Here is a 17,974-nt window from a genome sequence, read left to right as displayed (position 1 = left end):
ATGCTGGAGAAATATTATGCCTTCCATAAACAGGCACTACGTAGCCCAATCAGGGGGTCCTTAAATGGGTGGCGAGGTGGGAGTCCATTACATCTCTGAACTCAGACCTGCCATCACTGAACTTCCCCTTCCACTCCCTCAAAGCCCTATTAGGTCAGAAAGCAGAAACCACCAAAATGAACGTTTTTTGTTTTACCCGTACATGCGAACAAGCAAAGATTTTACATGTCAGAAAAACAGCTTTAGAAGAAGAGACTGGCAAACAAATTTCAGATCACCTCTAAAGCAGCTTAAAGCCACCTTTAATTTGGTTTGGCAAAGTACTCTACATGGACATGTGCATACATTGCAAAATACATACGATTGGCTTGGCATGTTCACATAAGTCACATTCAGAGTCATTGGTACAAAAAGGAATGTAGTCATGCCAACAGCAGAGTTACTGCTGGCACCCATGCTCCTCTGGGAATATCTGGCGCCTGCTCAAAAGGAGGAATCTGTTAATCTAAACATATTTGGGGTTCATTTCCCTGCTCTTGAGCCGTTTCAGCTGTGTCCAAAACCAACAATTGATTAACAGCAGGCTGATGGAGAAATTGGGTAGTGTAGCCTGTGTCAGAATCAGGTGGGTGTAGGACAAGCAGGGAACATGAGAGACTGAGTAGTATTTCACAGGTATGGCTGTAGCTTGAAATTCCAGATATCCCCATCAGCCAGTCCTTCTACGCATTCAATACTATTGAGGCAATAATGGAAAAGGTCTAACTATGCCTTTTTGTGGGCATGTAGCATTCCCTCAGTCTTAAATGTATGATCTGACTTGATTGTCTAATGAGTCCCAGGAAACGTAATACCTTGGAAAAATTACAGTGACTGAGGAAGCCTTTGGAAAAAAAGTCTTAGGAATCAGGTGGACTTCAATTTACCGTTTTGCTTCATCTTTGCCCCCACTTGCCCGTGGCAATAACAAACCAACGGGTATTATTTGCACAAACATGGCAGGCAAAAGCCCAATGTCAGATTTTCCTTCAGAAAGTGCTAGATCTTTGACATTTGTGTCACCAAAAACAAGCAGATCTCTGTCAAAGAGATCAAAGGAATAAGACAAAAGCATAGTGACAGAAGAAAATAAATAAACTAGTAATCAGATGCGAGGGAAGGAAAATAAAAAGTCTCCTTTTAAGAAAGGAAAAATCCAGTTAACCAGATTTTACAATGCCACCAGAAGGCAACTAATAATTTTTTTTATGTAACATTTCTGTAACAAACACTCATGTGGACATTTAATCAAAATAAACCCAACCTAGATACAAAATTGATTAACAAAATAATCCTATACACGAGACAGTAAATAACATCAAACAGAGTAGAGGAAATGGGGAAAATGTGGCCATCCATGATCTAGAAATAATTGTTCCCTAAACTGTGTCATCCTTCCCAAGGAAACATTCCAGATTAAAAATGACCAACAAGGTGCCTTTTTGCTTTGTGACGGGGACTGGTTTTTAAAAGTCATAAAAAGATACCCACAAACCATGACAGGACCAACCCTCTATGAAGGGGGAAGGTGTCATACTGTGGGATGGAGACATAAGACAATTACTACCATCCACATAGGATTTTAAAAAATGTTTAAAAAAATAAGAACTGTGAAAACAGGTGTTCCCTTTCTCGGCTCTTGGCCCATATAGTCCTTGAGGAGCCGCTCATTACTGGATTTTCCCTAGTTGAATCTTCTTCCATGCTTCGGAGGCTGTGAAGATGCATGAGTCCAGGATTCCTGCCACTGTGAACGTTCCACCAATGATAGCGCAGATCTGAAAGCAGACAGACCGGACAGATTTTAGGATCATGCGAGCAATTTATTTTTATCCATTTTATTGCTTAAAGCAAAAACCTATCTCAACATCAGAAGAGCGCTTTACAGCAGCAGGTTTCCAGCATTGGGTTTGGAATTGTATACAGTTGCAAGCCATACAGTCCTCTACTCCTACAAACACCAAGCTTGGTGACATCTGCAGCTTCACAGACTATCCCATATATACACTCATAATTCGCCCTCTACAGATGCTATCTGTTTGCTATACATTTTTTTCATTTAGAAAATTAAGATTCCGATGATTTAAAATCCAAATAAGGACTGTGCATACGTTTTGCAAAGGGGGTATTTGAAATTAAAAAACGAACAAGTATATTGATGAAAGTAAAACTAAATTCTACTTTGAAACCAGGTTCTCCGCTACAAACCATACATTTTAGATCTCTTTTATGCAAATGAAAATCTATATTGCAAAATTAGAAGCTGCCATCAAATGATGCAATAAACGTAGAAGAGCCTTCCCCTAGTAGCACGGCCCTGCCAATGCCTACGATGTGACAATATTGGAGCACTGGGAACAAAAGACACGTATTCATTGCTCCAGATTTATTTCTACTGTAACCAATAACCATTCGCAGATTTTGTAACAAGTAGTGCCTGATTTTAATGAGAAAACCAGGCTGCTAGCCGCTCAACTGGACCCTTGCCCACAAAGGTAGCCTCGATTTCAAAGCAATCTGAAACCGGAATTCCTAACCTCGTCCCGTTGAAAATATCAATTTCCAAATTCTGGCACACATCCCCAAATACAAAAGCGATAAAAAAAAACGAACAGCTCTGGGTGCCGTGGCAATTGTTTCAATGGTAGGGACTGGACCATGGGCATGTATCTGAGATCTTCAAAGATTAACAGATTCCCACAGTGGGTAGAATTGCCTTTCAGTCACAAACACTGCATTCTCACGTATGGATACTACAAACACTGCAATATTGATGGTCTTACATTCTGGTTAATTCAAAACATGGATGATGTCAAGAAAGAATTGTGAAAGATGACCACAGTATCTTGCACCAAAAAGCTACAGTATGAGAGCGAGACTGCATCACAAGAGTGGAGCCCAAGACGACGAGATGGGCACCTAGCTTTATGTCAGACTATAAAAACGTGGCGACCAGACTGATAATCTGCTTCGCTACTTGATCAATTGGTTTCATCCTGGCCACATAGAGTGCTTCTGCAGCAAAAATTAATACATTTAAAAAAGAGGCTAAACCCTAAGGTACATGTAGTAAACTAACCGAAGTTCGCATATGAATCATGAACGTTTGCTAGAATTTCTAAAAATTCTAGCTACTGAACAGCAGACAGCAAGTAACCGTTTTGACAGTCTGCGATGGACTACTACATGTGAACAGAAGATGATGCAACATACTTCTATGGAAGCTACATGAATATGCTGGGAAAGCTAAAATAATCAGTGTCATCAACAGAAGCACTCAAACTTTCCAATCTAAATGAAAGAACTATTACCACCCTGGGCGGGGTCCAGCCAATCAGGGAGCTCGGAACGCAGGCTGACACTACTAGCTCTTGCTGGCTAAGGGCTGGCTGGGGCTTCCTCCATGCGGCAAACAGGGGTTTGCTGTGTACTGCATAAGCAGTGCCCTGGGCATGGGTCCAGGTCCAGCAGCTGGTGCTGGGTACCGAGACGACGGTGAGCGCTGACATGAATTGGTAGCCTGTGTGTCGAGGGGCGGGGGGAGCTTAAAGGATCGGCAGGGAGCCAGGATGTGTGACAGGGGGCCGCAGACTGAAGGGGGGCACATTTTTAATACGCTGGTCAAGTGAGTAAGGGGGCATGCGGCCCAGGGAGCGAGTGGCAGCCACATGGGTAGTAGAAAAGGCCTCCACTTATTCCCCAACCCCTTTTACTCTGCACTGGTCAGGGCAGGGAATACTGATTGAGAGGGTGGGGGGGAGGAGGAACTTCGAGGGCTTTGTAGAAATAGGAACTTTGGTTGGGTGGTTGAAGGGCCTGGCTGGCTAAAGTAACTTCAGATCTTGCCGCCACTCCACTGCGTCATTGCTGCGGGTGAGGTAGCACAGCAGGTAGCACGCTGACTGCTGTCAGCCTGAGGTGGCAGTACTAGCCAAAGGGGACACTCGGCTTTCACCCACTACCCATTCCCCTCCAACAGGGGTAGGGCGTTGCAGATGTAATTTAATTGCTGTCTTTTAGTACAATACCGTTACAGCGATTGCTGATGCACAGGTACCGTACGGTACGCTATCTGCAGGCTAGCTTAAACAGTACAGTTTTCAATTGCTATGGCACTTACCTATCCGAGGGATCACCAATGATGGGGCACGGGGGCAAATGTTCTTCTACCTGCTTGCAGTTGCTGTACTAACATGATTATGCCCATGTACTATTGCAGGAAAAGTCATGTTTGTCTCAGCAGTATTGCCAAGAATTCAGCAGAGGTGCGCAGGAGTTTTGGTAAGGTGTTAAAACACTCCCACAGGAAGGGAGGTTTTGACATCACTGCGGGTGTGGTGGGGCATTGACTGGCATGCTGTAGGAAGAGTGGGTGCAATATTGTACATATGGATGGGACTTGCTACTATCAAGGGGGAATGCAATGCTTCTTAACATTAAAATTGCCTTACGATTTCAATTGTCGCTGGGACTTAGCCAGGCGCATTGGGAATAAAGCAAATTTTGCTTCTATATTTGTACGTCGGTGGGTGATGAGAGCCAAGGGTCTACAGACAGGTTTCCTCTAGCGGCTAAAGCAGCTCCAGTGGCTGGAGCGGGCAGGAAAATGACGAAGAGGCTGACCTTTGGGCACTCTTCCGGGAGAAGGTCCGTAGCAAACAACGGGCTGGGCAAGAAAGGTTCTGGATGAAGGAGGAGAAGTGCCCACACAAGAATGAGCTTTGCCTGCCCAAGGTTGCCCCCACCCAATCACAGTGCACACCCCACCCGCTACGGTGGCGAGAGCCGAAGTGCCTGCAAGAAAACAGAAAAAAAGAGAAACGGAAAAATAAAAAAAAAATAAAAATTAAAAAAGGAGGGCTGTGCGACAACCCAAGTGGAAGGCTGCCGCTTCTGGGGGGCAGGAACGGGCAGAGTTCCACGGTTTGGGGACACCAAGGCATAAAATAAGCGGTGTTGCATAGAAATTTGCTATGCAATTCTGTACGTTTGCTAATAAAATGGACACTTGTGTAGCAAAGTTAGCTATTTAAGTTGCCCTCTTCAATGAAAGCACAGCTCACCCTTTGTTCCTCTTTTCTCTGGTCACTTCAAGTGCTAATGCAGAGAAGTGCAGCAGTAATCATCTCCTCCACTTTTAAGTGCCAAATGCATGTGTGGGAGTGCTAGGCAAGAATTTAATTTTTATTTTTCAAATAATTGCAACCCAAAAGTATGTGGGATGATACTTTTATTAAGCTTTCTATATTCTATCTGGCAAAGACCAGTATGTGTCAACTTTATATTTTTTTTAAAAAAACAGTCATGCAATTCCATTCCTAAAATGTAAGTTGTTACATAATGCATAACAACAGTATTGGTACTGTAAAACACTGCATCAAATCCATGCTTTACAGTGAAGTTTAGGTTAGAGTATCTAAATTTCATAGTGTCAACTATATTTCATTTTGTTGGGCAAGATAAGATGCATCATACTGACGAGTGAACACTTTTGAAAATGTACGTAATCACACGATCAAATGCTTTTTTATGGCAAAACTAGTTCTGTAACCTGCAGTTTGCAGAATTTTGCAACTGGTGGCCAGCCCATGAGCGAACCCTTAATCCTCGACATTCTATATTATCACCCTGTTGCTTTATACCAGGTACCCTGAAAGTGAGAGGACCATAAACTACAATATTCCACCTTGTTTGCCCAGTTCTCTGTCTGCTACGCAATCCACTCTGCTTAGTCTCTTTCTTGCCGCCTACATAGTGAATACACAAAGCGAACTAGATGCTTACGCAAAGTAGTGATCAATAGTTCCATCCAGTCTGAACATCTACAGATCTACTGCAATACCAAACATTCCAGAGCTCACTTTGCATTATGATTGTATTATATATTACCACCTGTAGGAGACAACTGGCCAAACTGTTTTCAGGGCCTTTATCATATCCATTTATTTGTGTCCATTCATGCAGCTAACCTTTTACATTTTACAGAAATTCATCTATGGCTCGCAAAGCAAGGGCAAGCTGCATTTACAAGAGATGTTTGAAACTTTTATTTAGCATTTACTTTGTTTGAACTATATGTCAAATAAATGTTTCACTGTCCATGACTAGCCTCTGGTTGGTAGCAGTGTGCCAAACAAAGTGGTTTTGTAGGGACATGCACAATTTTACGTAAATGGCATTTGAAATGTGTTGTCCTCTGTTACTTTGGGTTGAGTGCATTTCTCTTAGGTTGAATAGGTAAACTAGTTTACCCGACCTGCAGGTTTAGCTGAAGGTTAAAGATTTTTTAAGGGCTGACTCCTCTCACTAATGTCTTATTTAAGCAGTTTGCAATACTGCTGTAATGTTGCTCATTTCATGTCTTTGGTACAAATAACATCTGGTGACATTAACAACATTAGTGCAAATTAGCTAAACAAATAGGTCTGTTTGCTAATCAAAAACATGTTAATTAGCAAACTCTGCTAATCAATTTTAGAAAACTAATTTATGCCTTGGGACACCCACCACCGCAAACAGTAACGGGCAGCAGGGTGAGCTACCAGGAAGTAATGAAGGCCAAGAGTTGGGGAATGGCACAATGGGGAGGACATTGGAGGAAATGTTGAAAGTAATGAGGGGCGTTGTGCAAATGGCAGATAAGGTGGGGAAGAGGGAAATTCCCAGGAGTGTGGGAGGCCCCCCTCCCTGAACCTGTCGCTGAGGCCCCAAGTGCGCCAACCCGCCTTCCCGAAGCCGGGCCCTCAGGCGCAGCAGATGGCAGGGCGCCGCTTATGTAGCAGCAGACTTATGTGATTTACAGGAACAGGGACGTGGAGGTGGGGTATTAGTCCAGACCGAGGATCCCCAGGCACCTCCCTCGCAGCAGGAAAGTACTGTCACAGGGGGGACATTGGCTGCAGCAGGGAATGAGAATGCTGCGGATAAGTAAGGCCAGTCACTGGGATCGGGTGGAAAAGGGGATAGCGGTACACTTGCGACTATCATCCAGTTATCATCAGGCAGGCCCACCCTGGCGTGCCATATCCCCAAGCAAGTAAAAGAGCGGATTTGGGCTAGGGAATACTTTCATATTTTCCTTACTATTGGTAGATACAGCTGGGCTGGATATTATGATAAGTAAAGAAGACAAGAAGAGGCAGAAGAGTACTAGGCCGGAGGAGACGATAAGTAACTGAAACCAGGCTTTCCTTGTGAGAGGCCATTGATGGTGAGGACAGCTAGGAACCTTTTTCGGCCGAGAGGTTGCCTGACATTGTAAGGTGTATAGGAGCACTTCCATGCCTCTCTAGGAAATTCGGCCCTCTACCTCCTGTATGTTGAAGCCTGAGATTGTGCCATGCTTACCACCAGCTGTTGTGACCATACCATGAAGAATATTCAAAAGAAGATACCCACTAAGAAAACGCTATCAAATATATCCCTGAAGAGATGACAATCTGAGGGAGGAATTCCCTGAAGGAATATGAAGACGAGTGAAAGAGAAGCGGGTGATGTCACAAGGGACGAGCGTGACGCCCTGAGGATGTCGAAGTTAAGAATCGAGTAATCTTTCATATGAGAAAAGATTGCACGTGTGCGAAGCACTGCAGCAAATGCAAGCCGTTCAGTAATAGTACAGATTCTGTAACGCAAGTAGACGGAGTGATCATAGAAGCTGGCTATATGTAGTGAATAGACTGCAGGCGCAGCCGCCATTGTATGGAAGTTGGACATTGGTGTCATGAATTTAGTAAGGCCGGACCCATGGAGAGGAAAGGCCGGGAACTGTGTTGCAGCAAGAATAAACTGAGATCGTGGAAATGAACGGTGAGGTTGCCTGGCCTGGTGTCAAAGCTAAAGCAAGCCAAGGTCTGTTATCTATTCTTGAAGGCAGTGAACGTGAGAAGCTGAATCATCCCTTGTTAAGGTGCAAAGAAAGAACACCAAGCGGCACAAGTTTTATTCATTCAAGACATTTAAATGCTGCAAAACGGACCAAATTGTGGTCTGTCATGTGAGTCAAGAATAGAAATAGAGTTGAGCATGTAGTCCTAGAACAACGATAGTGCGTGCTTGCACTCGCATATATTCCCAGAGACAAGAATACTTTGCAAGGACAAGTTCAAAGACAATCTTCATGGCAGAAGGCATGGGTCATGAGAGATTATGGGCTAATTGGGTGAGGAGGTAAAGTAAAGTCCACCTCCTGGCACCTGGGTCTGATCTTACGTGCTGCTAAGTGAACCGAATGTTCCAGACATCGCACAAGTGTGCCAACCAATTATAGAGGGCCGTATAACGAAGGGCCTTATAGTTTGAAGACCAATGATATACCGTGTACTTAATAGTGTTGAAGAGGACATGTTTTAGAGTTAGGCATAAGTTGTCCAACAGTAGATAACCACGCATAATCCCATACCCAAGTATACTTAGATGTTCCCCTTGAATCTATCACAACCCCTTGTAGGTTTTTCTCATTTGCCACATGGTATGACGTTAAGTCTGAGTTATTTTTTGTACATAAGGTTGTTTTATGCGAAATTCACAGTGCTCGAGTGAAGGTTCCGTTGATGTCCGTTGTAATTCCCCGTTTTAGATAATTGTTATCTAAACAGCAAACTTCGACATCTTCCTGAGTTGGTTCGATTATTTGGTGTCAGAGTTATTCTGCATCCCTATCCATTGCACTAGAACAAGAGAGTCCACACTGCTGTGGGTTTGATTAATAATTAATTCAAGTAACAAGTTATTTGTCAAGGTGTACTCCAAAGGTATCACTCAAATTTTTAGGCTGTAACAGACTCTGAAAGCAAGCAGGGTAGTCTAATGGTTGAAAAACCATATAGAATATGTTTATTTAATAAAGAAACAGTTGTGTAAATACATAAACTAAACATAAAGCAATATAACAAACATATAAATGCATTTGTTCAATGGTTGGAAGGTTAATAGTCAAAAAAAGAAGAAACACCAAACGCAAAACACAAAAACTTAAACATAGCTTTTTGAACAAAGAAAACAAAAAGTGAATTCTAAAAGAAACTGGACAACGAGCTGCCAACTGTATGGTGGCCTAAATCCTAGCCAATATTCTTATTTATGGCTTGTATTGGGCCACTGCAAGAACAAGTTGTTCTCAAAAGAGTTGACAGGAGTAGAATTTGTTCTATGTCCTATGATTTTCTGACAGGTCTGCCAAAGTGACTGTCCATGTATGTAGTCCCTATCCATTGAATGCACGATACCCAAAGGGCCATATGCTCAAAGGGAAAAGATCAGGGAGGAGGAGTTGGGCAGGGTTGCCGGCTCTTTTCCCTCACCCCTGCTATGCAATTTCATTGTGTCCCCAATGTGTGTAGTGCCAAATGAGGAGGAAGGGAAGTACAGACTGATATCATCTATCTTATCCCAAGTGAGAGTCGGTTAACGATTGGTTAGAGCCAGAATACTGCTCAGTAACATATGCTTTCTTTGATCAGGCTTTGGACCTGATGACGAAGACTGGAAAGGGGGCACTGCTGGCCAAAGTGGATATTGAATCAGCATTCCGGCTCCTGCCGGTGCACCCAGATGGCTTTCACCTGCAAGGTTTCCGGTGTGAGGGCTTGCTCTATTTTAATATATGTGCATGCCCATGGGCTGTGCAGTGTGTTGCGCTTTTTTTTTAGGCCTTCAGCTCATTTCTGAAGTGGCCAGCCCGTGGGGAAGTGCAAGAAGGGAGCATTGTGCACTACCGTGACGATTTTCTCTTCGTGGGTAGAAGGTGTTCAAGCGAATGAGCAGGCGCGCTGGCCTCTTTTCAGAGTTCAAGGAGTAGGATCCCAGTGGCACCATAGAAGAGAGGGTGCTTTGGAAGTGATCACGTTTCTGGGCATGGTCAAGGGCACCTGCAGGTTGCCCGCGGACAAAGGGGACTGGTGACAGATTGATAATAACTTGGCTAAGGACAGAACCACTCTGGAGAAGGTGCAGCGATTTAAGAGAATGGAATTGGTCTGGCTGGGGAACATCGGGCATGCAATGGCATTCCTTGCTGCCCGTGGTTCGCAGACGGCTAGGGAGGTTACTGGCACCTAAGATTTTGGTCGTGCACCTGGGTGGGGGAATGATCTTGCCACCCTGGGCAGGGGTCAGTTAATAGCCCAGATGCATGAGGGCATCAGAATGTTGGGTCAGATACTGGCAGGCGCTGACATTTTTGGTCTGAGATTGTGCCCCAGAAGGGGTGGAGTGGGGCAGGTTCCAATGTAGCCATGTAGAAATCCAGGAAAAGAATGAGTTTGGAGAAAAGTATGAAAACAGAAGGCATGGGTTTGATCAGGCGCAGGATGCTCTGCTAGAAGGACCCTGTACATTTTTCAAATGACGGGGTACATCTGTCAGACGAAGGTCACAAAGTCTTCCTCCTGGACATATTTGCCGCTCTCAGGAGGGTTGGCTGTGAGTAAGGTTCTATGGCGAGTATGGGCATGGATGTAGTGGGGGCACAGGGAGTTGCACGGGGGGGGGCACCCCCAAAGCATGGCGGAGTTACCGGACGGTCCTAGTATGGGAGGAGTCACGCTGCGGATGCTACCGCGAGCATTACCGGCTGCCCACATGAGCCAGGATGGGGTTTGACGGGCACCAGGACCTGGGGTTATTCGCTTCATGCAAGGGTGTGGGAGCATACTTGCCTGGCATAAAACAAACAGAGGCAGTCGTACTGCTAAGAACTAAAACCGGAAGGGACAGGGTCACCCGCGGACAATAAAGACTAAAATGATGGTGAAAGTCGGAGAATTGCATTTAGGCTAGTTACACTGAAGGAAGCTGGGACTGCCCGTTAGGTTGATTCCAATAAAAGTGATCGGTTTTGTCGAATGTAAAATTGTCTCCGCTGTTTAATTTAAATGGGAATGTTGGTTTTATGATTTGTGGTTGGGGGTCACAGTAAGGGTAAGCCCTGCTGTGCATTTCACACGAGATGTGCCAATATGGGAGTGGGTTTGGAATTCGTATGCGCCTCCCCCGTATTTTGTACACTCCCTCTTCCCTTCAGAAAGCCAATGACATTTCAAACACACACAACTGATGGATCGCAGAGTGGTGGGCGCGAAAGATCAGAAGGAATGCTCACTTCAGCACAACAAACCACGGGAGTGAAAAGAAAGGAGAGGGCGGGACCCGGCCTCTGAACTGGTCGGCGTATAGCGACTGCTTCCCAGGTCATTTAGGCCCAGCAGGGCCCACCCGTCTTCTGGCTGACAACAGGCTGTCATTTGTAAGTCCTTTACAGAGTGAAGAGTCCTGCGCGGCCCCATTGTGTTGCGATTAACACACGTCCTGTGGAAAGGTCCTGGGAAAGTGCTGGCCACGGGGAGGGCCTTTCAGGATCCGGCCGTGTACACAGGGATTCATTGAGAAGCGCCGGCAGCAGGTGCTCCCCCCAGTGCCTTGGTGGACTTTCGACATCTGCCACGCGGCAGTGCCCCCACTAACACCCCCTTAAAATGGAGTGCCGCCATAATACCGCCATCTGTCGCGGGAGAAGATAATCCTCAGCACGACCAGCCGGCAGCCTTTCCCGCGCAGGGCACAGGCAGCATCCCCGTCGTCCCTGGCAACAGTGATGCATCCATCACCCGACAGCGGTAGCACCAGGAACCACACTGGCATGACGCCAATAGAATAAACAGGCCGCCCAGCGGAGTCGCGAGGGGGCGGCAAAAGATGCCTTTTTGTTGATGAGAATTCCATCTCCTGTAGTTCTCACTCGGGTTCATGCATATGATGGGTCCACGCCCCCCTTAACTAACAGGCTGCCTTAGCCTCAATTCAAAGGAGGCCAAAGAATACATGAATATGTACCCCAGTCGGTTATTAGCCTGAAAAATCGCTCGGTCTGTTAAGTACCTGCAGAAGATCCGAATCTAACACGTCGCTGATTTGCATCATGAGGGACAACTTCGCCTTTCGCCCTTCAGAAGCCAATATTCAGTTAACTAATACTTAGAGCACCAAGATAATTCCGTGTGCAATGCTAAATCGGCTGGACTGTCTATAATACATCAAATGTCCATCAGTAACAGGGCTCTTACAGCCAAAATAACACTGCAACCCAAGATTGTGGCTGTTGGTGATTTCTCACTGTACCTGTGAAACTATGTAACCAATTTAGTTTATTGTCAAGAAGAGCTCTAACTTTTAGGAGGCAAGCTACTCCTCCCTGTTCCGGCGTAACCTTGTAACTATTGTATTTCAGTGTCAAGATAAGCGCCTAGAAGCCTCCGGTTTATGTGCGCTTAAAGGCTTTGCTCTCAATAAATGGCCCCTGCGTCGATCTTTGCGCCTTCATATCGTCCATCTTCAAACTTGTACCCTTTAAAAATAAACCAAAACCTAAAAATGGACACACAACGGACAATAGTTTTGCAAACGGTGGAATTAAACCAGAGCAGAAACTACCCGTGCATGTGTGGGATGCTAAACTGCTGGGGGTAGGGATAAGCTTGGCGAGCGCGGGAGCGGGAAGGGCATTAGAATGGTTCGAGTATGTGGCACCACGCGCACAGAAGGGCTCAAATCCCAGCATCTCCCAGCGGACACGAATGAATCGCGTGTCATTCAGTATAACTAGCCTGATAATCCCCCATTCAGATGCAAAGCTGTTGGTTTCATTGCACACGGACAGAGTCCCATAGGAAGCAGGCTACGTCATTTTTGGTGTGACAATGAACTGCCAGTCACGATCTTTGCTCCCCAGGGTCGCATAGCCACAGCCCTGCCCAGTCTCCCTCTCATCAATCGGGAGGACCGCTCCTAACACACCAAACGACCAATCCGGTTTGTGGGAACCTGTGCGCTGGTTGTTTCCTGGGGAGGCAAGGGGTCTTGCTCGTTTTGTTTACTCGAGTTTAGTAGCGTTCGGGTCACTTGTGAGTCTCCCCTCCCACCCTCCTGAATGTCATGCCTAAATGATGAACAGACCCGTGCGGTCAAGCACTGTCCCCTTTTGTAAACTCGGCGGACGTTCACAAAGATCCACAACCCTATCCACACTGCCTTCGCCACCACAGACAGACAGACAGACAGACACACACACACACACCGAGAAAAACATCCTCTTTTGGGGGGAGGGCGGGAACAGAACAGTAGACTCATCTATATGACACCATAAGCAACTTAGCCGCCACACCCCACACCGCCTCCCCGGGTCCGGGCTGAACAGTCACAAATACGGGACATGTATGCAATAATAAGCATTTGTTTAGCGCCTTTTGGCACCGTAGAGGTCTCCAGGCACTGCATGCATCAGAGAAAGTAATGAAGCAGAGTTCAGGAAGCCACTGTGCCACAACACCAGGCATGCAACAGGTAGGACATGATGGAACACAGACACACAGTTATGCAGCGGGTATACAGAAAGTATGAACATTATGGGGTACACATCCCTCACCATCCAATGCACACGTCGCCTACCCTGACACCTCTCTCCCCCTTCCCCCCACGACCAAAACCAGAGCCCTACAGTACACTGGCGCGCACACTTTTCACCACAGCTCAAAATGACACACGTGGCCTGTGCCCGTCCCTCTTAGGATCACCCTTCACAACTTCAACGACCACATTACCATCCTTTTCGACCACATCAGTACCTCCTACAGCTCAAGACACCTCAACTACCCGACATCCACCTACAAATGATTCCGCCTTCTCCCCCCCCCTTTCTCCCCCACACGCAAACCATTATCCTCCTTGCTGCTACCGTCCCCCAATCCGCAGCAGGGCGTCTCGGAGCCGGGCTTTTGTCCGACGGTACGTGTTCGACACGCTCCATTGGCCACGGCCAGCAGGGCGCACTGAAGGGGGACCCAACAGCTCTCACCGCCATATTTTAAATATATGGTCAAGCAAAACACTAACAAGTGCTGTGTTTTGGATGACGGTACATACATATAAGGGTCTCGCGGACCGCTCAGCAAGTGAAGCTATACAGTCACCTTCACTTGCTGAGCACTGTGAGCAGGCCGTGCATCCCCGACTATACAGTCGAGGTAACCCAAAGGACTGCATTCACTAGTCTTTTGGATTACCGTATATCCAAGATATGGCCCTGCGAGGTGTTTGGTCCCTGTACCCTGCTGGCCACGGCCAATAGGGCACGCCGAAGGGTAGCCTACACCAAACCCGCCGAAACACTAGGCGCCAAAAGACGACGTACCGTCCCCAATCCACCGTCACTCTTCGCAGTAACTGAGTAGTCCTCGTCGCTCTGTCACTTTGTCCCCAGTCCTCCTCATGCTGTCACCATCACTTGAAACTCCAGCATCCTCGCATGTAAGGAGCCACCCTCCCACGGCAGCTTTGCTTTCAGCTGTTCTTGCAAACCAACATTCCTTGCACGGGTCTCATCTTCTTGGACCAATAGCCCCAGCCAAGCCCAATTAAATAAATACCCGTATCTGTGGGGCAGAGATACCGACACTGGGCCACAAGCATCTTCTCAATCATTCCCAATTTTACATCCAGCACCAGTGCCATCCCTCCCCAACCATCACCTGCAGCTCCACTATACACCCCATTAATATCATACTTGCCACCAGTGCTTCAAGAAGAAAACAAAATAGAGCCCCCCCTCGCACCCCCTTAGAAAGGGGTCCAACGAACTTGTGCTAGGCAGGGACCAAAGGGGGCAGGTGACTTAGGCAAGAGCCACCTGCCCCCAAACAAAATATCATGCAAGTCGGCATTTTGGCCACTCCACAGTCTCAGGTCACCTCATCAGTCTATTGAAAATAAAACTCCCTCTGGATCAGTTTCAAAATAAACAGCTGTCTGCAATAAATCCCTTTCTCGCTCAGGATATAAGCAGTTCCATCAGCGAGTAAATCACCTTTATTCTGTAAATATAATGACCCTGGCCCAGTGTGCTCATTCAGAGTGTCGCCTTCCCTGCCTTTCCCAGGATAATCTGCAGCTATTACTCCATCCAAGGAAGGGCCAACAGGATGCACATATTCCCTAGGGAGGCCCCAGTCAAACTAAAAGGCTGGTCCCTTGACATTTGATTTTTCTGCCCAAAGACTGACCTCATGGTTTTCACTTATCCATGACATGCGTTTCTCTGCTTTCAGCACTTTCGGGTGGGGCAGGGAATGTGCTTAGGGAAAAATGAAGTTCAAGGGGGGGGGGGGGGGCTCCTGCTATGCACCCTCAACGATAAAACGTGAGAAATCACCCATTGGCGCTTGCATCAGGAGGAATATCTGTTATAATCTACGCCCCATACAGGACCCGCCATGTTCCTGCACTGGCCCCAAAATCACCCAGGATAGTGGAGAGGAAGACAAATAGCAACAATGTAAGAAACTTGGTGCTTTGCACAAAGTCAAAGACCATTTTGGGAACCTCACAAACACAAATGTTTATACAGGACATAACAGTGACAGTGATTCAAGGCTGCAACCCCTGTACACTGGCCTTTCATTTTTATTTCATTTATGAAAAGACCCTACCAGTAAAGTGATGGCAAACTGCGAGTTATATATGGTCATTTGGAGAGAGTTATACTTGGGGAATCCGATGCCAGCTGTCCTGCTTTAGCAGGCAGACTGCATCCCTGCACATATTTCTTTCACAGCATGTTCATCCTGGTCTCTTCAGCAAGTCACACCGTGCTTGAACACAGGCTCTAGACCAGTGGCCTTCAAACTGTGGGGCTGGACCCCGGGGGTGGGGAGCGGAAGGGTGTCCGCAGGCGGGGGGCGCAAGGCTGTTACAACATGGAGTACAATGACTGATTTTAATAGAAAATATAAGCAGAATTGACATCTTTATCCTTCCTTCTTGCTTTAGTTTTGGCTTGGGGGCACCACTGGCAGGAGAGGGAAATGGCACTGTGGCTGCACTGGGCGCAGAACACACGTGGGCTTGGAGTGAGTCTGTGCCAAAAGCTAGACCACACAGAGGTGTTTAAGTTTCTTTAATTAGATGACTTGGCTTTGGTACATCCTCTCTCGCCTTTATATAGGTGGGGCCTCATCGAATTCAGCCCCCCAGACTAGCTCCTGTGACTTCTGCAGCCTTGTCTTTCAGTCGTCACTAATCAACCGGATGTACTTGTGCAGAAATTGCACCCTGTTCTTCATTAATTCAAGAAAATGCATTTAAATGTAAAATATTTCAAAATAACAATATTTTATTGAAGTTCGCACTTCAAAGGGGAATTTTCTTAAATCTGATGAGCAAGCACACTCCCTCATAACTATGTCCCAAACAATGGCTAGCCACGTTTGTTTTCGAACCTTTACTAGTATTTCCCCTCTTCCATGTCCAAGCTGCCTTGGACCGCCCCTGATCAGATTGTTCAGCGTGTGGCTTGGGAATCACTCTTCCCACTAAAATGGCAAGCTTCTCTGGCTGACAAACATTCTGTTGTAGCTGAAAGTACCCATCCTTGCGGCATTGACCCAAGGAAGGGTATGTCTTTTGTTTTGGTAGGAGTGCACAGTTATCATGCATCCGCTGTGCGAGGAATGTCCACGGAAGCGGATATTTATCCCATAGTTCTAGGCTAGTGGTTTCCAAACTCTTATGCAGTGTCCTCACCCTTGAATAAAAAATGTGACGCGGCCCCACCAAATACGATAACTGCCTATATTTTCCATTAAAAACAGTCACCCTCCTTATTGAAAGAGCCCTACCACCCATACCCCAGAATTCTTCTGGGGCCAGCCCCACAGTTTGAAGACCACCGTTTAGTGGCAGCATCTCCTCAGATTAAAACCGCAAAGTTCCCATGAACCCACAGACAGACCGAACTATCATTTGAAAGGGGGATGCCTACTACAGCCTCCGAGGGCCTAGCGAGCACAGGCTGCTATTATCTGGGCCTGCGCACACCTTCCAAGCTACCAGGCATATAGGTCTGTAAAAGGACATGAGAAAAAAGTACAAGGGGTTGCGTGAGGGAAGTACACACCCTGTAAGTAGCGGGTGGAGGCTTGAAGACGACGACAATCAGAAGTCAAAAAGGCAAGGGGGAGATTCTTTAATAAACCTGTACATGAGCGTAGAATTGGGTGTTTCAGTTAACAAGCAACACACGTCATAGCTGCACCTAGAGGCCATCCATGGAAGGTCACCTGTAGTTCAGAGCCACAGAGCCAAGCACTATGGGATGGGTATGCAGATATTAAATGAAACAGTTACATTCTTGATCCATGTGCGATTCAAGTCATTGTCTTTCAGGGCAGTTCTATTTTATACATCAGCGTTGTGAAAGGGATGTTTTGAGCTGCTAAAACTGTTACTTGTACTAGCCAGATAACAGCTGAAGCGCATCATTTTGTCCAATGAAGCAAGAGGCGCAACTGCAGTAACAAAGTCACGCTTTGCAAGGTGATTTCTGGCTGTGCTCAGGATCGGTTTTACTCACTAGGAATGTCGGCAGAGAATCTTGCAAGCTTCTCAAAAGTCAGGCCCTCAAGTTCAGCAATGGTAGAGAGAGGAACATGCCATTGAGAGGAGGGCGTCAGCTAATAGTAGAAGACTGGAATACCTCATCTCCCAGAGCTGGAGAGATCGCCTTCAGCTCGACAGAGTAAACGCAATGAAGCAAGTCTAAAGATCCGAAATACTGTTCACAGATCCAGACAATGAACTCCTGGCCCACTGAAGATCGTGTTCCAATGAAGGAGACGCCGTAGTATTCCTGGAGCAAGCACATCAAGTAAGGAGTAATTAGGTTCCTTCTGTAGTGCCGTAGAGCCGTTGCAGGGTCATCTACCCCTAAACTAAGCTCCCCCCCGACCCTACCACTTACCGACTTGTTCCTTCTTCCACGGCGAGGGACGAGGGAAGCCTCCAGCCGTGTGGAGACTGGAGCGGGGCCATACCCGCTCCGCGCCTCAACACGGATGGAGGTTTCCCTCGTTCCGACAGGGACGCAGATACGCTTTTTAAAAAAATG

At 46.5% G+C, this 17,974-nt stretch overlaps 1 protein-coding gene across 1 annotated transcript in view; it reads right to left on the bottom strand.

Moving 5' to 3' along the window:
• Positions 1 to 267: 267 nt before the first annotated feature.
• The window catches only part of ERGIC1 (endoplasmic reticulum-golgi intermediate compartment 1), a 556,793-nt gene continuing 539,086 nt past the window's right edge, over positions 268 to 17,974 (bottom strand). The window contains exon 10 of the mRNA XM_069652409.1: positions 268 to 1,817. Coding sequence (XP_069508510.1) covers positions 1,710 to 1,817 — 108 coding nt within the window. The 3' untranslated portion in view covers positions 268 to 1,709. The remainder of the gene's footprint in view (positions 1,818 to 17,974) is intronic.

Source organism: Ambystoma mexicanum, chromosome 3p (genome assembly GCF_040938575.1).
Source record: "Ambystoma mexicanum isolate Mex_15411 chromosome 3p, UKY_AmexF1_1, whole genome shotgun sequence".
NCBI classification, from domain to species: domain Eukaryota; kingdom Metazoa; phylum Chordata; class Amphibia; order Caudata; family Ambystomatidae; genus Ambystoma; species Ambystoma mexicanum.
Note: the sequence above shows the minus strand (reverse complement) of the source record. Positions and strands in the feature narration are given on the sequence as shown.